The 17,777-nt window shown below is 51.1% G+C and overlaps 1 protein-coding gene and 1 long non-coding RNA gene across 2 annotated transcripts; one reads left to right on the forward strand and one right to left on the reverse strand.

Annotated features, from left to right (window-relative positions):
* Positions 1-5,450: 5,450 nt before the first annotated feature.
* On the reverse strand, positions 5,451-16,827 carry LOC125918278 (T-box transcription factor TBX21). The gene is made up of 6 exons (XM_049624293.1): positions 16,240-16,827; positions 8,575-8,729; positions 8,094-8,215; positions 7,391-7,549; positions 7,192-7,253; positions 5,451-6,941 (listed from the first exon to the last, which is right to left on the reverse strand). Exons 1-6 carry the CDS (start codon positions 16,728-16,730, stop codon positions 6,323-6,325), a joined length of 1,608 nt encoding a protein of 535 aa, XP_049480250.1. The 5' UTR covers positions 16,731-16,827; the 3' UTR covers positions 5,451-6,322.
* Positions 6,590-7,397, forward strand: LOC125918279 (uncharacterized). Its single transcript, XR_007456411.1, has 3 exons — positions 6,590-6,670; positions 7,096-7,166; positions 7,245-7,397. It is a non-coding gene; the product is annotated as an uncharacterized LOC125918279 (long non-coding RNA).
* Positions 16,828-17,777: the final 950 nt, after the last annotated feature.

Consider the following 17,777-nt stretch of genomic DNA (forward strand, 5'->3'; position numbering starts at 1 on the left):
AGCCAGGGAGAAATTTGAAAGGAGAACTTAAGAGAACTGAATAATATCCTAGGAGAGAAGACCTCTCTAACTCCTCTCAGATTTCATTGTGAATGCCCCAACTTAATAAACCAGCTTCCAGTGGTGTGGCAATGAAGGTTTAACAAATAGCAATCTGGGAAGAAGTGCGCCCTCACTTGTGGCACTTGCCGTACCCGTTGAAATGTCCCATGGACAATTTCAATCTACCAACATGATGGTGAAGGGAAGAAATCCTAGAATAATGGTTAGGCAGTACATGCTACCCCTATCATCCAACTGAAAAATGATTCCCCCTCTCATTATATATGGGCTGGCCTTGACCAATAGAATGTAGTAGAGTGATGCTCTAAAGGGTAGGCCTGGAAGCTTCTGTCTCGCTCTTTTGGAGCCCTGAGCCAAGAAATTTGACTACATTGCTAGAGGGAAAAGTCCAGCCATAATTTGGTGTTCCCCATCTGTTGAATCAGAGGCAACATCTGTGGGAGAAATTTTCCCCAAGTTAATCTTACAGGACATCCATGGGTTAAAAATCAAACTTGACCTTACAAAGACACCCACGTGTGCAAGAAGGCAAATCCATTGCGAGTGATAATCAGAAGAATCAACACGTTTAGACAATACTACCACCACACCCCCCACAAACAACCTCCAGTATTATCTGGAATTGTCAAATACAAAATACAGAATGGTTGTGTGTAGAATATTTACAGAAATAAAGAATGTAGTTATAAGGGAAAACATACAACAGGAAATTATCAGGATTGTACAATTTGGAAAAAAAATAGAACTTATAGAAATGCAAAGCATGAGGTGCTTGGCTGACCCAGTCAGAAAAGCATGAGACTCTTGATCTCAGGATCATGAATTTCAGCCCCACATTGAGTGTAGAGATTACTAAAAATAAAAATAAAAATAAAGAAATGCAAAGCATAACATTAAAAAAACTTAACGGAGATGCACAAAATAACTATGAAAAGTACTTTGTAAACTGTGAAAAAAAATTTTCAGTGAGTAGGCTAATCAGCATTTTAGATTCTGTTGAAAGTAGAATTAAACTAAAAGATATATCTCAAGAATTTATACAGAAAGCAGCAAAGTGAGACAAAGAGAAAAAACATAATAAAGAGTTGAGAGACATGAATAATAATAGAATGAAAATCTCTGACATCTATCTGATTAGAGTCCCAAAGGGCGAAATTGGAAAGAATTAATGTTTAGAGAGATAATAATTAAGAAATTTCAGAATTGATGAAAACTATGAATACACAGTTTCAGGAAGTACAATATATCCCAAATATGATCAAGAAAAATAAATTCATACCTTGTCACATCATAATAAATCTGCTACACACCAAATGTAACTAGAAGATCTGGAAAGCAGAAAGAGAAAGACAGATGACCTACAAAAGAATAACTATTAGCTGGGGCACCTGGGTGGCTCAGTTGGTTGAGCCTCTGACTTTGGCTCAGGTCATGATCTCACGGTTTGTGAGTTCAAGCCCCACATAGGGCTCTCCACTGCCAGCGCAGAACCCACTTCAGATCCTCTGTCCCCCTCTCTCTGCCCCTCCCCTGCTTGCTCTCTCTCAAAAATAAATAAACATTTTTTTAAAAGAATGATAATTACACTAGTAGCAGATTTCACAACAACAGAAGCCAAAAGATGACGGAATAGCTTCTATAAAATAAGAAAAAAATTACTATCCACTTAAAATTGTTTACTCAGCAAAAAAACCATCCAACATCAAGGAGAAAAATAATAATCTTTGTAAAAAACAAGCTTTTAAGGAATTTACAAAGATACCTGTTTAAAAGAAGTTGTAAAGGATTTAGTTGAAGAAAAAAAGAGACAGAAATGAAAAGAGGAAAAGTGAGCAAGAGAATGCTGACATAAAATTAAGCCCAAGCAAGTATTATCTCAACAAAGTAATACAGGAGTATCATCTGTGTGGATGAAAAAAGAACTGAAGGGGCACCTGGCTGGCTCAGTCAGTAGAGAATGGGACTGTTGATCTCAGGGTTGTGAGTTAGAGCCCCACGCTGGATGTAGAATTTACTTAAAAATATATATATGTGAAAAAAACAAAACAAGCAAACCAACCCCCCCCCCAAATAGATATGTGTGTATATGTATTTGGAAGTGTTCAAAATCAGTAAATTAGGAGAGAAAACAATAGTAAATCAAGAGGGGGGAAAACAAGAGCTAATCTAAAATTGTTTTATTGAACAGAACACAGGGTAAAATATCATTCAACATTAGGATTTTATTAGGTTAAAGGCACCTATTAAGATGTATGAAGTAGCCACTAAAATAGAAATGTCAAACCAATATGAGGGAAAAAGTGGAATAAATAGGAGGGAACGAATCCCCCAAAAGGCAAGAAACTAGCACTTGAAGTTCTAGCAGGTGCAATAAGCTAAGAAAAAGAAATTCGAAGTATAATGATTAGAAAGGAAGAAATAAAACTGTCATTATTTTTTTTTAATTTTTTTTTAACATTTTTATTTATTTTTGAGACAGGGAGAGACAGAGCATGAACAGGGGAGGGTCAGAGAGAGGGAGACAAAGAATCTGAAACGGGTTCCAGGCTCTGAGCCGTCAGCACAGAGCCCGACGCGGGGCTCGAACTCACCGACCGTGAGATCATGACCTGAGCCAAAGTCGGACGTTCAACCGACTGAGCCAGCCAGGCGCCCCAAAACTGTCATTATTTGAAATAATCCAATTGGCCATAAAGAAAATAATGAATTTATAGCAAACCACTAAAAAATAATGAGAGTTTAGTAAAATGGCTGGATCTTACAATTGGCATACAAAAATCAATTATAATTAACAATTAGAAAATATGTATTTTTATTTTTTTTAATGTTTATTTATTAGAGAGAGAGAGGGCATGAGCAGGGGAGGGGCAGAGAGAGGGAGACAGGGGATCCTGAAGCGGCCTTTGCACTGACAGCAGAGAGCCTGATGCAGGGCTTGAACTCACAAGCCCTGAGATCATGACCTGAGCTAAAGTCGGATGCTTAGCTGACTGAGCCACCCAGGCACCCTGAAAATATGTATTTTTAAAAAATGCCCTGTATAGAGAAAAAAACCTTAATACTTAAGAATAAATATAAGATATACAAAAGCTATACCTGTAAACTATAAAACTTTACTGAAGACCTTAAGAATGACCTAAAGAGGGGCATCTGGGTGGCTCAGTTGGCTGAGCGTCTGACTTCGGCTCAGGTCATGATATCACAGTTCGTGAGTTCAAGCCCCGCGTTGGGCTCTGTGCTGACAGCTCAGAGCCTGGAGCCTGCTTCGGATTCTCTGTCTCTCTCTCTCTCTGCCCCTGCCCTGCTCACGCTCTCTCTCCCTCTCTCTCAAAAATAAATAAACACTAAAAAAATTAAAAAAAAAAGAATGACCTAAATAAATGAAGAAATATCCCATGTTCATGCATAGAAAGATGTATTTTAGTATTTTCAGTATTTTTTCTTTTCAGTAAAAGGTACATTTAGTAGAGAAGGAATAGTAGTAATGAACCTTTATGAGTCAAATAAAAAAGCATCAAAACATATGCCCCCACACTTTTGGAAAAAGATAATAGAGGGTGTAAATATATCTAATGAAGTGAACAAAACCATTTAAAAACAGTGTGGGATGGGGCGCCTGGCTGGCTCAGTGGGAAAAGCATGCAACTCAGGGTGGTGAGTTGGAGCCCCGGGTTGGGTGTAGAGATTACTAAAAATAAATAAATAAACTTAAATAAAAATAAAAACAGTGGGGGAGAAGAGTACTGTAATTACAACAGTTCCCAGAAAAGGAAATAGGCCTAATTTTATACCAACACTTAATAACTCCAGGGAGTGATAGCCTAAGGGGTGGGAGGAATAATCTGCACTTAGCGCAGGATGACAGAACCACTCATGTCATTTACAAAATTATGAGCTTCCAAATCCAAGGAGGATGGAAACAAATATGTCTTATCTTTTCCTTCTTCTAACTAGAAGGTGATGAAAATGGCCTCTGGATAGAGACCAGGAAAGGAGGGGATGTGAACTGTGACAGAAACGGAGATTTCCAAGCTCCAACAGAAGTGAGAGAACACCCAAGGGCCCATGGTGACACCCGCCTCCCCCATTGGAGTGGGGGATACCCTGGATGGGACTAGGCAAATGGAGTAATTTTAACTTCTGGACATTTCCCATAAGCTCCTTTCTTTTTCTTTTTCTTTTTTTTTTCTTAAGTTTATTTATTTATTTTCAGAGAGAGAGAGAGAGAGCATGAGTGGGGAAGGGGCAGAGAGAGGGAGACATAAAATCTGAAGCTGGCTCCAGGCTCTGAGCTGTCAGCACAGAGCCCGACGTGGGGCTCGAACTCACGGACCGCAAGATCATGACCTGAACCGAAGTCGGACGTTCAACCGACTGAGCCACCCAGGCGCCCCAGTTTTTTTTTTTAAAAAGCATTTTCAGTATGATTCCAACGTTATAAAAATATACTTCTGTCTAGCTATCTAACCCAGTTAGCATTTAATGATAATTATTGATGGGTGGTAAGATTTGGGATAATTTAGTGCTTTTTACTTTTATGCATTGCTTACATTCTTTAAAAGAAGCAGGTGTTATTTTACAAATACAATTCAGTATGTGTATAAAGAGAGAGGGAAAGAGAGAAACAGAGCTAGAGAATTATAACAATAATTTACAGATTGAGTGCTTACTGTTTATCAGATACTGTTCTAAACCCTTTACATGTGCTAGTTCAAATCATATGAAATTGCCATATTTAGCTGTTCTTGACCTACAAAAACAGCAATTTCATGTGGTTCAATTTATATTTACTCCTTTAACCTTTGAATAACCCTAAGAGGACGATGGAGAACCAAAGCTGCTAAAGCTACAGAGGTGCCCCTGGGTGGCTCAGTTGGTTGAGTGTTCAGGTTAAGCTCAGGTCATGATCTCGCAGTTTGTGAGTTCGAGCCCCACATCGGGCTCTGTGCTGACAGCTGGGAGCCTGGAGCCTGCTTCGGGGTTTTATGTCTAACCTGTCTCTCTCAAAAATAAATAAACATTAAAAAAAATGTTTTTTTAGGAGACGCCTGGGTGGCTCAGTTGGTTAAGCCTCTGACTTCGGCTCAGGTCATGATCTCATCGTTCGTGAGTTCGAGCCTCGAGTCAGACTCTGTGCTGACAGCTCAGAGCCTGGAGCCTGCTTCAGATTCTATGTCTCCCTCTCTCTCTCTCTGCCTCTTCCTCGCTCGCACTCTATCAGAAATAAATAAACATTAAAAAAAATTTTTTTAATCTTTAAAAAAATGCAAAGAGAAATCAAGGCTTCTCCCCACAGAGCTCCCAGCCCCCACCCAGCCCTGTCCTGGGGTCTCGCCCTCCCACCCCTCCTCCGCAGGTCAGGCAGAGGAACCGTTCATTCTCTGTCCCAAGGTGCCCTACAAGGTGGAATCAACCATCAACCTTCAGGACATGTGGTCTTGCTCTGTTTATCCCCTGAGTGAAGCCACTCTGGGTTTCTAGAAGCAGGCACAGGTCCTTGGGAACTGCAGCTGCTGTTGGAGAGCTTTGGTGCACCTGCAAATCCCAGCGGGGTGAGTCCCCATCCATGTCCCCCTCCAGGGCCCTGAAGCAGGACACATTCTCCAGTTTCATGTTTATTTGCAGAAAGTGATGAAGACAAAAGAAATATATCCAGACACCACTCTCTGTACAATAAATAGCCTCCCCATTCCAAAAAGGAAAAAGAAAAAAGCATGCGTGCCCCCATAATCACCACCCCAAAGACTTCGCTTCTTGAGGTGTGCACCAACCCCCCCCCTTCCCCGCCCTTCCTGGGGACCCCACTGTCTCTGCGCAGGTGGGGTCCGGGCCAGCCGCCCAAAGTCCTCGGCGCAAACGAAACTGCGCAAAGTTAGTTCTATAAAGGAAGACGGTCTCCAGTTCCCAGCCAGCCCCACCGGACCCCTACCCAGTCCCAGAGAAGAGCGGAAAGCTCCTTTGTGGCCAAGACCTTCTTGTTCTCCGTTCTCCGTTCTCCAGCTGGGAACCCACAGCCAGAAGCAGCACCAGGGAAATGATTGTAGTTGGGGCCGAGGAAGGGGCAGGGGACACTCCTCTCAGGTTTCATCGTGGGCCGGAAGCAGCAAGTGAACCCCAGAACCCGCTCTTCCTCAACCAACTACAAAAAGGGAGGAGACAGAGGGAGCTGGGGCCTCTCAGTCCTGAGTCTGTTGTCTGCATTAGTTGGTGTTCTCCAACCTGATAACACTGTTTCTGTGCCTTTCCCCATGTCATCCCCTCAGTTGGGAAAATAGCTATAAAACTGGCCTTCGGTTTCCTTATCAAAAGGAGAAGGGGCCCCAGCAGGGGAGGAGCTATCGCCACTGGAAGGATAGGGGGACACACGCCTCCTCTTAGAGTCTCCTTCACCCAGTCCTGAGTCACTGGACTCCGGCCGCAGCGGGGTGATCTCAGTCCACACAGAGGGGGAGCCCTGGTCCTCCGGGCCCCGTCCCTCTGAAGCTCCGGGACCGGGTTCCACGGGCAGAGTCCGCATGGGGCGGAACCAGCTGCCTGGGCCCATCTTGGGAGGGTACTGGGGGGCCACAGGCCAGCCGGCTCCAGGCGTCAGGACCTCTTGGCCTCGGTAGTAGGACACGGTGGGCCCAGGGGCGGAGGGCAGGAATGCAGGCTTCATGCTGACCGCTCGAAACTCGGCCTCATAGCTGTGGTCCCGGGGGGGCCCCAGCCAGTAAGGCTGGGAAACCACATCCTTGGCTTGCCCAGGAAGGTCGGAGTAGAAGCGACTGGGAACGGGATACTGGTTGGGTAGGAGAGGAGAGTAGTGGTCTCCCCCAAGCAACTGACAGTTGGGTCCAGGCGGGGAGGGGACGCTGGTGTCAACAGAGGCATACATGCTAAAAAAAAAAAAAAAAAAAAAAAAAAAAGGAGGCAAGAAAAGCGGTCACAAAAAGAACCACTGACCTGTAAGCCTGCCTACTGCACGTCCCTCCCTGGACCCTCTTGCCCTGCCGGCCCTCCAGCATCCACCCCACCCCTGCCCACCCCCAGGGAAGGAGACGTGCTCAGCACCAGTCTGGAGTCGAGTCCCAGGAGGAACCAAGAGGAGGCCCTCGGCAAAGGTGAGCTGAACCCAGTGGCACTTACGACTCAAAGTTCTCCCGGAATCCTTTGGCAAAAGGGTTATTATCAATTTTCAGCTGAGTGATCTAGAGAGAGGGGAAATAGAGGCACCTGAGTCCCGAGTCTGGTGCTAGAGAACTTCCGGACTCCCCACCAAGGAAGCCGGTGGGCCTCCCTGTCCCCTCCTGTCCCTCGAGGCTCGGCCCCGCCCGGCAGCCCTCACCTCTGCATTCTGGTAGGCGGTCACGGCAATGAACTGGGTCTCTTGGAAGGTGAAGACATGCGTGTTGGCGGTGTTGCAGGCCGCCTCCGGCTCCCCATCGTTCACCTCGACGATGTGTAGCCGAGGCTGGTACTTATGGAGGGACTGGAGCACGATCATCTGAGAGAGAGCCACATGCTTGTGGGGGTCTATGGGTCCTCTACCCCCACCCACGGCTGGTCCTGTGGCCAGGCTAGAAGGGACCCTGAGGTCATAGCGTCCATTCCCCTGCCCTGCTACCACGTAGCTTCCCCCAGGCCTTCTAGCTCCAGTGCCCAGCCTCTCCAGGGCACCACTTCTGCCCTCTTGCCCTGTGTCCTACCCACAGATGTCCGTTGTGACCAAGGTACTAGCACAAGCAAGGCTTCTCAAGGCTCTGTTCAACTTAGACTCCGCGCCCATTTCCTGAGGCCGCGGGCACCAACCCTATGCCCAGCATGGCACACAAGTGATGGCGGCCTCGGGTTTGATGAAGAAACCCCCAGGGCCAGCTCGGCCCATGTCATCCTGAATGCAACCCCGTGTCTGCCCCTGAGACGCAGCTTCCTCCCACCTCATCTTCCCCGCACGGTGCATGGAAAAAAACCAGAGTCAGAGAGGAAGAAAAGTGACTTTCACAGAACAGAATCAGCCAGGAGGGGTGGGGGGTGGCGAGGAATCCCACCTGGGTCACATTGTTAGAGGCCCCTTTGTTGTTCGTGAGCTTTAGTTTCCCGAACGAAACTTCCTGGCGCATCCAATGGGCTCCGGTATTGGGGGAATCTGGGTGGACGTACAGGCGGTTTCCTGTGGACAGTTAACCTCTTTGGCATGCAGCCCCCGGGGGACCAGAGCCCTGGTGAGATGGGGCTTCTTTGCCTGTTCGGAGGGGGATGTCAAAAAGGCTGCAGGGGCAGGACTAGATGGGTCAGGGCAAGGGGAGGTGGGCACAGAGGACTGAGCAGAAGACAGGCTAAGGCAGAAGAGAGAAGAGAGGACAAACAGAACGGGGGGCGGGGGGTGAGAAGTGGGAGGGGACAAGGGTGGGATGGGGAATTAAGGCTTAGGTATAGCGGGCAGTGGCTCGCGGTTTCCTCCTGGGTCCACCAGGGGGCGCTCAGTCTCGGCGAAAAAGAGCATCCAGGGTTCTCCAGGGGGCTTCCTACCTGGCATGTTGCCCTCAGCCTTGCCACACTGCACCCACTTGCCGCTCTGATACCGCCAGTGGTGCTGGTCCACCAAGACCACGTCCACGAACATCCGGTAATGGCTGGTGGGCTCCAGCCCCGCCACAGTAAATGACAAGAACGGGAACATCCGCCTAGGGAGAACAGAAAGACCCACCAACATCCATCAGACCCCCAACGTCGCAGACAGCCACCCCTGTGCCAAGGCTTTCAGCCATGTGCTGGAGTCAGTTTCCAACCCTCAAGAGAGCCAAGCGGAAATGCCAGCCAGTCGCTAAACAATGCCATAACTAAAACTGAAATTATATCAACTTACAATTAAATACATTATCAGCCGAGGTGATAAATACTCAAAACTCATCGCTTCTCAGTTCGTTTACTACATTTTCCTGTTATCTCTGCTCTTGAGGTTACTTTTTTTCTTTTTTCTTTTTTTTTTTTTAATTTATTTTTGGGACAGAGAGAGACAGAGCATGAACGGGGGAGGGGCAGAGAGAGAGGGAGACACAGAATCGGAAACAGGCTCCAGGCTCTGAGCCATCAGCCCAGAGCCTGACGCGGGGCTCGAACTCACGGACCGCGAGATCGTGACCTGGCTGAAGTCGGACGCTTAACCGACTGCGCCACCCAGGCGCCCCACTTTTTTTCTTTTTTAAAGTTTTTAATGTTTATTTATTTTTGAGAGACAGAGAGCCAGCGGGGGAGGGGCAGAGAGAGCCGGCGACACAGAATCCCAAAGCACACTCCCGGGTTCCGAGCTGTCCGCACAGAGCCCGACATGGGGCTCGAACTCACCAGCCGTGAGATCATGACCTGAGCTGAAGCCAGACGCTTAGCTGACTGAACCACCCAGGCGCCCCGTCTTGAGGTTACTCACATCTCTTGTTCCCATCTGGCGGAAAATACTAGATAACCGTGCTACGGCACGTCTCCTCCCAACTCTGCATCCAGGGATACCACAAGCATAGCTTGAAATCAGCCACCATAGGGATAGTTACACCACGGAAATCAGCAAACACCATGAATCAGGGCTTTTTCGCTGTTCTTCTTTCAGAGGGTCAGTTGATAGACACTGTCTCGAATCTTAGTTTGCTTCCTAGCCGGGAGCAAAGCCACAAGCCAGCCCCCCAGAGGCACTTCCCCATAGGCCCTCATGCCTCAGTCTCCCAAGCCCTGTCCGGTCTCAGTCCCCGCCCCATCCTCTCCACTGTGGTCCTCACGGTGCCATGATGCTCCCAGCGCTGTGGCACCCAGGCTCCCCCCGCCCCCCCCCACCCCCCCGGGGCCAGATGTCTGTGGATGGCCTGCCCCAGGCCTCAGCCTTCAGAGAAGTAGCTAAAATCCTAGGTGGAACTTCCCAGCCACCTGGAAGAGGACTCTGTTGAGCACAGTCCCCACTCTCAAAGGCCTGGCTCCCAGGAAAAGTGGAGGAAGTCGAGGTTGGGATGCGGTATTATCCTCTATCGCGCCAGAGCAAGAGAGCCGGAGAGGGAAGCAGTTTCATACAACACCCATCTCGCCACTTCCACCGTCACCCATCCTGATGGCTTGGCTTTTCTTTTCCAGCCCAAGCAGGAAGAGCAGATTTTGCAGGATGGCGGAATCACACCCTCATCAGAATCACGTTTCATTCCCACACACCTCTCCCCTCCTCCTACAAGAAGTCATGCAGGGTGGGAAGAAAGACACCAGTCCATGAGTCAGGAGACCTGGGGGAGGGAGGGTGCCAGAGACCTAGGAACGCTTTTGGGGAGCATCCTAGTCCTCAGGCATTCCCAGAACGACACCCTTAAGAACCTTGGGAAGGTGTCCCGACATCCCTGTCTTCTCCGGACTCTCCTATGCTGAGAAAAAAAAAAAAAAAAAAAAGAGGTTTACTGGCCCTATGACCTTAGATAAGTTAATTCCCAAACCAAACCTCAGTTTCTTCACCTGTAAGTGGGGACAGTAACTCCTGTTCATTTTTCCTCTGAGAGCTGTTAAGAAGTTTGAAAGATGCGAAACTCAGCTCATCCGGTCCCTCCTCCACCCCACCCTCTCCCAGGCCCCGAGCTATCAAAGCCCTCAGGCCCTCAGGCCGGGCTGAAGGACCCCAAGCAAGCGTCCAGAGTTCTGGAGCCCAGGGGCTCAGCAGGCCAGCTGACTTGAGAAATCAAAGGTGACGGATGAGGCCTTGAACAATTAAGGTTGGGGCGGTATTTTCAACTCGTCTCTACCACCAACTCCTATGACGCAGTCGGGTCGCACACGTTTTTTGTATCATAACCAGCTCCCCTTCAAACTTGTAGGAATAAAGGAAGAGAAGGAACGTATTCATTGTGTCTCTACTTAGCAGTAGCCAGTCCTTTGAAACGTAATAAAAAAATTTTTTTTTGTTTTTTATTAGTTATTTTTGAGAGAGGGAGAGCGTGAGCAGGGGAAGGGCAGAGAGAGAGGGACACAGAGGATCCGAAGCGAGCCCGACACAGACAGCCAAGAGCCCGATGCAGGGCTCAAACTCACAAACCGTGAGATCACGACCTGAGCCAAAGTTGGATGCTTAATCCACTGAGCCACCCAGGAGCCCCTGAAATGTAAAATGTTACTTCCAAGTTTATACTTGAAGCAGCCAAGGACTGGAGAGCCGTGTTGACGGATCCTTGGTGGGAGAACAGTGTCGGGGGCTCCTGACTACAGCGTACACGCCCTGGGGTCCATCTCTCTACCCTGCTTAGCTCTGGTAGAGGGAAATGCAGGAGAAGCGGGAAGAGAATGGGGGAAAGGGAGAAGAGAAGGGAGGTCTCATTTCACCCTAAAAGTCTAGAATCGCCACCAGCTGGAACCCCAAAATAGCCCCTGATTTACATGACACTTTGCTGGGAAGGAACACGGTCTGATGCCAAAGGAAGCCCTTCAAAAAGACCACTTATGGGGCGCCTGGGGGGTCTCAGTCAGTTAAGGGTCCGACTTCGGCTCAGGTCAAGATCTCACGGTTCGTGGGTTCAAGCCCCACGTCAGGCTCTGTGCTGACAACTCAGAGCCTGGGGCCTGCTTCGCATTCTGTGTCTCCCTCTCTCTCTGCCCCTGCCCCGCTCGCGCTCTGTCTCTCTCTCAAAAATAAAGTAAACGTTAAAAAAAATTAAAAAAATAAAAAACCAAAAAGACCACTTACCATCCATCGTGCCCTCAGAGGACAGGGCCCGAGACTCTAAATTCCTGAGCTAGGGCTCAGGACTATCCCATCTTGAAATGATTCGCAGGGTCACCACACCCTCCACCCCATCCTGAACACCTCTGATAAGTTCCAATTCACCGTCATTACGTACAGATTAAAAGGAGGTGATTTTTCGTCAGTCATGTTGGCAAAGTGGTTCACAACTGATATCCAACGCTGCTCAGTCTGTGGGGAAAGGGGTCCTCTCACACACTACTGGTGCGGGTGTAGATTAGTATCACCTTTTAGGAGGATATCCCAGCACTACCTTGTACCTATCGAAATGCAAAATGTGCTCAGGCATCAAAGGATCTCCCCTCCCCCCCCCCCAACCTCAGATCCAACTTAGGGAAAAAAAGACAGTCACTAGCAAAAAGCCGATGGAAAACAAAGCTGTTTTCACCTGCCCCAAGAGAAATTAAGCCAGTGAGTCCAAAAAAAAAAAAAAAAATTGTCTTAGGGGCACCTGAGTGGCTCAGTTGGTTAAGCACTGGACTCTTGGTTTCAGCTCAGGTCATGATCTCACGGTTCGTGAGTTCGAACCCCGCGTCTGGCTCTATGCCGACAGCTCAGAGCCTGGAGCCTGCTTCGGATTCTGGGTCTCCCTCTCGCTCTGCCCCTCCCCTGCTCTCTCTCTCTCTCTCTCTCTCTCTCTCAAAAATAAATAAAACATTAAACAACTTTTTTTTTTTAGTTGTTTTAAAGATCTAAGAAGTTCTCCGAGTCAGGAACGTAGAGAAGGGAAAACCACCATGGCTAGGAGGCCAGTGATCCAGGATCGGTTAGCACTGAAATTGTTTTATCAACCCCTAAATTCACACATACATACACACACAAATGCAAACTGAGCTCCTTAACAACAGAACTACCCAAAGTTATCTTAATTATAATAATCAACTAATCACACCCAGAAAAGTGGGGATTGCCAGCAATGAATGCACACCCACACACCCACACACACAGACACCGGCCTCTCTCTTCCTCTGCTGAGAATATCTACCATCAACTATTCTCTGCACACCAACACATTCACAGCACACACACACACACGCTGCCACACAGAAATACAGCGCGAGTCCGGTGTAGGCACCCCGAAACTTCCCAAACACACAAACTTCAACTCCCACGTCTCCACTTGGTCGGTCCAACATTTTATCTCGCTTTCCCCTCCCAGTCCCACCCGAGAGGCCTGGGTCAGTCTCTGGCGCTGGGAACTGCCATCCCCACCCCCACTGCCGCTCCCCGCCTTGCTGTTACTGCCCATGGAGGAGAGAGTGACTGTCGCTTGTCCATAGTGCGAGGGAGGGGTCTAGGGTGGGTGGGAGAGGAAGGATCTGGGAGGGAGGGAGTCAGCCCAAGGCAAAAGGCTGTGGGGCTGTGGGTGGGCCTGGGCTGGAAGGATTTTTCAAAAAGGAAGAAGGCCGTGGGTGATGCGGTGGTGACTGGCAGGTCACTGGAACCCACGGGGGGACAGGCCAGCTCTCCAAAGCGGGATAGGAAGGGTGCCGTTCTCTGAGCCCAAGGCTTACTTTTCAGAAGTCAGTAGCGCAAGGAAATGGCTGCCGACTTCCCAGATCGCTGGAGCCCAAGTTCAGGTACGGGGCTGAGTTGGGGCCAGTGGGACTGAACTGGGGATGGTATGTTCTCTGTCCCTTCCACCCCACCATGGGACCCCTGAGGCCTGCTCCAAGGGAGGCATCAAAGGAGGTGGTGAGGTCCCCTTCTAACAGGGACCTCAGAGTGTCCGAAGCTGTCCCTCAGGATGGATCGAAAGCGTGAGGATTGTGACAAATACAGTCACACACAATTACAAAATGATCTGGGAAATTTGATACTATGTATGAATTTCTTCTCAGGTTTGCTAATAGTATCGTGCTCGCTTTTATTTTATTTTTTATTTTTTTTAACGTTTATTTATTTTTGAAAGAGAGAGACACACAGAGCATGAGTGGGGGAGGGACAGAGAAAGAGAGAGACACAGAATCCGAAACAGGCTCCAGGCTCTGAGCTGTCAGCACAGAGCCCGATGCAGGGCTTGAACTCACAAAACGGTGAGATCATGACCCGAGCCGAAGTCTGACACTCAGCCGACTGAGCCCCCCGGGCGCCCCGTGTTTACTTTTAAAAAGCCATTTTTAGACGCGCATCGAGAAATTTGAAGGATGAACACTCTTTCGTAGTGTCTAGGATTTACTTAGTAAATACTTAACACCATCACTGATAAAGCTGCAGACTGGGGAGTGGGAGGCGGAAGTGAGGTGAGTGAGAATAAAGAAGAAACAAGATTGGACCAGGGGTGACAAGGGCTGAAGCTGGTGATGGGTAGGTGGAGGCCTGTAAGGTTTTTCTCTTTGCTTTTGTATATATTGGAACTTTTCGTAATAAAAGAAAGTAAGTGTATGGATCTCAAAGGGAGACACCAAAACTCATCAAGAGAGAATTATTCAGCAAGAACATGAAGGAAAGAAGGAGGCCACAGGGTATCGATGGGGACCCGCAGAGACACATCCCTGTGAGACACCTCCCTCACCAGGCCGCGGGCAGCCCGCCGCCAGTCCAGCGCCCATTGGGTCCCTGAAGTTCTGGCCAATGCTCCGTCCACCCCAGCCCTCAAGGCTGGAAGGGCCAATTGTAGGGAGGCCAGGGCCTTCCCCCAGGGTGGGAAGGGCTTCCTGACCATCTGAGGAGAGCGGAGGCCTGAGTTCAGGTCTGCTGGGTGACAGAGTGCGAGCCACTCGGTCCCTAGGCTTCAGCACCCCTACCTATAAATGGGGAGACGGCTTGACCTACGTAGCATACTGTAAAATAATGGAAGTGAAAGCACTCTGAATGCATCAATGCCTTTGGACAGTATAGGCTGCTGTTTTTACTCCTGGCCGTGAGGGGCCGGAGAAAGAAAGCCAGGCGGGTACCGTCTGGATTCTGGTGCCAGTTCTGCCAGTGACGGCTAGGAAGAGTCTCTTCGTGTCTCTGAGCCTGCTTCCCTGTCTGTGCAGGGAGGGGACTGGACAGGATCTTCTGGGTCCCCTCCAACTCAAACTTGATGGGACTAGAAGCCCGGGCTGTGCCTGGGAGCACTCACAGCGGGCCCGGGTTGGGGGGGCACAGAGAGGAACCATCAGAAGGTTTAGGGGATGAAGGCCAATGCCATAATAACAGACAGTGCCAACTTCCCTGGGTTCATCCCAGAGAAAGAGAAACAACTCAGCAACTTGAAGCTGTTTGTGATTGGTGGACAGGTCCCTCAATCCCAGGCCACCCCACAGAAATCACTGGGAGGGAAGACTATCCCAGCAATGTCTACATTGAATGCCAACCCCCCAACCCTGGCCCAGCATGGTGGCCTCTCCCTTCTCCCTCCCCAGGCCCCACACCGGGTATCTGCCCTTCAACACCTCCTGGGCGCACTGATGACACAGCCCCTCCACACAGAGGTCCTCCTTGGTCCCCTGCCCACACAGGCCCCCACTGGGAAGGGTGGGTGCACACTCTCACATGCCAGACACAGGCCGGGCCCACTCGGTGTTGCTTACTAAACAAATAACGCACTAACAGCAAGTTTCTCTTTCTTTCCTCACGCAGGAGGCTCTCTCCGGAAGCAGCACCCTCAGCCCCAAACCCTACCCCGCATGCTCTGGGCTCATAGGACACTAAGCCGTGGAGCCAGGGGTTCCCCAGGCTGGATGGTAGACTGGAAAGCATCTGGACAGGGATGAGGCAGACTTTCAGGGGACAGACCTCACGGGGAGCAGAGTGGGACTGGTGGCCAACTGGGACCTGGGGGCTCAGCGTCACCTGCTCAGGCCCATGGGTATGTGTGCTTTCCGTCAGGGCCTGTGCCTGGAAGGGATCTGTGCCCCCCACACACTTTACCACATCCCCCCCCCCCAAACACACTCACACCAGACATATGATCTCAAAGTACTACCGGAAGGGAAACTTGGCGACTGCTTCCCCGTGTCACCAAATCCCAGTCTTACCCACCTCCCAAAACTGACCTGTGCACAACACTGGCAAAAGGGCTGGGAGTGGGTAGGGAGCAGGGGGATAGGAGGGGTGGGTTGGGTACAGGAAGACCCTGCCCTCTCTTCCATTTCCCCACACATAGGCGCTAAGAGGGGTCCTGCCCTGTCAAACCCAACACACATGTCCCCCTCTGCCCACCGTGACCCCCACTGAGGCAGAGAGTGATCCAAGGGCGCACCCCAATTCTGGGTGAAACCATAGGTACCCTCCCCCCTAACCCACGACAACTTCTCATTGCACCCACTCTCCATCTCCCTTCTGACTTCTATGTCCTAGGAGAAAACAACACTCAGACCTTTTCTGTCCCCACTACAACTCCCTCCCTGCTACCCCCAAAGTCTAAGCCAAACTGTGAAGGGCTCCGACGCGAGAAGGATAAAACAAAACAAAACAGAACACTTGTTCCGGGCGCGCGTCTCACTCACCGTCCCTGCTTGGTGATGATCATCTCCGTCTGGTGCTGATTAAACTTGGACCACAACAGGTGGTTGTTGAGCGCGACTCTCAGCTTCCCGGACACCTCCAGCCCCGCCGGCAGCGCGTAGTCCTCGCGCGGCCCCGGGTAGAGAACCGAGCGCGGGTCCGGGGCCCCATAGCCGTCCCCAGGCTGGTAGCCCTCGGCGCTCGCCGTCGGCGGGAAGGGCTCGCCCACCCCGGGGAAGCCGGCGGCCTGGGGCCGGGGCGGGTAGGCGTAGGCTCCGAGGAAGCGGCCCGGCGGAGCGGGCACCAGGGCGCCCCCGGGGTACGGCGCCCCCAGGCTGGCGCCCCCGCGACGGTCGGCCGCGTCCTGCGCGCCGGGCTCCGGGTAGAAGTAGCGGTTCTGCGGGTCGGCGCCGGGCGCCCGGCCCTCGTCGCTCGCCGGCATCGGCTCGGTGCCAGTCAGCATGTCTCCGCAGTCCGGCTCCACGATGCCCATCCGGGGCCGGCTGGCACCTTCCCGCAGCCGTCGGGGACCGGCCCCTCTCCGCGCGGGGGCAGGCGTGGGGGTCTCGAGAGTCGGGGCGGGGCCCCGGGGGCGGGGGCGGGGGTGGGGGGGGCCCCACCGGAGCCCGGGCTCGGACGCCTGGGTCCTGCGCCCGCGTTTGGCGGGCGCGCAGCTGCTCCCGGGCTCCCTCTCCAGCGGGCCGCTGTCACTAGCGTCGCGGCGCCTTTGCTGTGGCTTTATGAAGCTCTCTGGGCTCCCCCCCACCCCCCCACCTCGGCCCCGCCCCGCCTCACCCCGCCCCCTCGTGGCTAATCCTCGGCAAATTCGAAGCAGCCGCCGAGGACTGGAGGCCCCCACGGTGTGGCGGGTCCCCGCGCGCCGCCAAGTTCAAGCTTAAAGACTGCCTTCTGGAAAAGTCCACCCGTCCACCCGAAACGCCAGCCTGTTTCTCTCCTCTGGAGCCTCGTGGAAATTCCACCCATCCTTCCAGGCTCAGCTCAAAGGTCCCCTCCTACAGGAAGCCTTCGGTGATGGCCCAGATGCGACTCACAGGGCCTTGCGGCCGGCCGCACTCGCCGCTCGGCGCAGCAGCGGGGTCTGCACCCAGTCCGAACTGCTTAGACCGCGAACATTCAGCAGATCACTGATGCCCACTGTGTGCCCAGGCTCTGTGCTAGGTGGCTGTGCCTGAAGTGTTTGCGCTCTTTCTCGGGGGGCCAGAGACCCAGCTGGGCTGTGTCCCATGCATCTCGTCCCAACAGCCCCAAGGCGGAGCTGGAAGCTGGGGGCAGCGGGAAGAGCTCCTTGAAAGGGATTGCACCCGCTGCAGCTTCAGGTTTGCAGGGTCGGCGGGGGGCGGCCAGGGCACTGGAAGCAGCCCTGGGCTCCCCGTGCTCAGAGTCTCGTCCCTGGCTCTGCCTGTCACTCAGGTATGTGTGACCTGGGCAAGTCACTTCCCTTGCCTGAAAGGCAGCCTCCCAACCATAGAATGGGGGAAATAAGCTGATTTCCTTTTCAGAGGGGCTGTGAGCCTTACCC

Source organism: Panthera uncia, unplaced genomic scaffold (genome assembly GCF_023721935.1).
Source record: "Panthera uncia isolate 11264 unplaced genomic scaffold, Puncia_PCG_1.0 HiC_scaffold_630, whole genome shotgun sequence".
Classification (NCBI taxonomy): Eukaryota; Metazoa; Chordata; class Mammalia; order Carnivora; family Felidae; genus Panthera; species Panthera uncia.

Bases quoted from the DNA above. Each gene is read 5' to 3' on its own strand.
- LOC125918278 (XM_049624293.1), bottom strand. From the start codon at position 16,730: ATGGGCATCGTGGAGCCGGACTGCGGAGACATGCTGACTGGCACCGAG. The intron at 8,730-16,239 runs GTGAGTGAGACG...TGTTCTCCCTAG, and splicing joins ATCATCACCAAGCAGGGACG to GCGGATGTTCCCGTTCTTGT. The intron at 7,550-8,093 runs GTGGGATTCCTC...GCTCTCTCTCAG, and splicing joins CCTCTAACAATGTGACCCAG to ATGATCGTGCTCCAGTCCCT.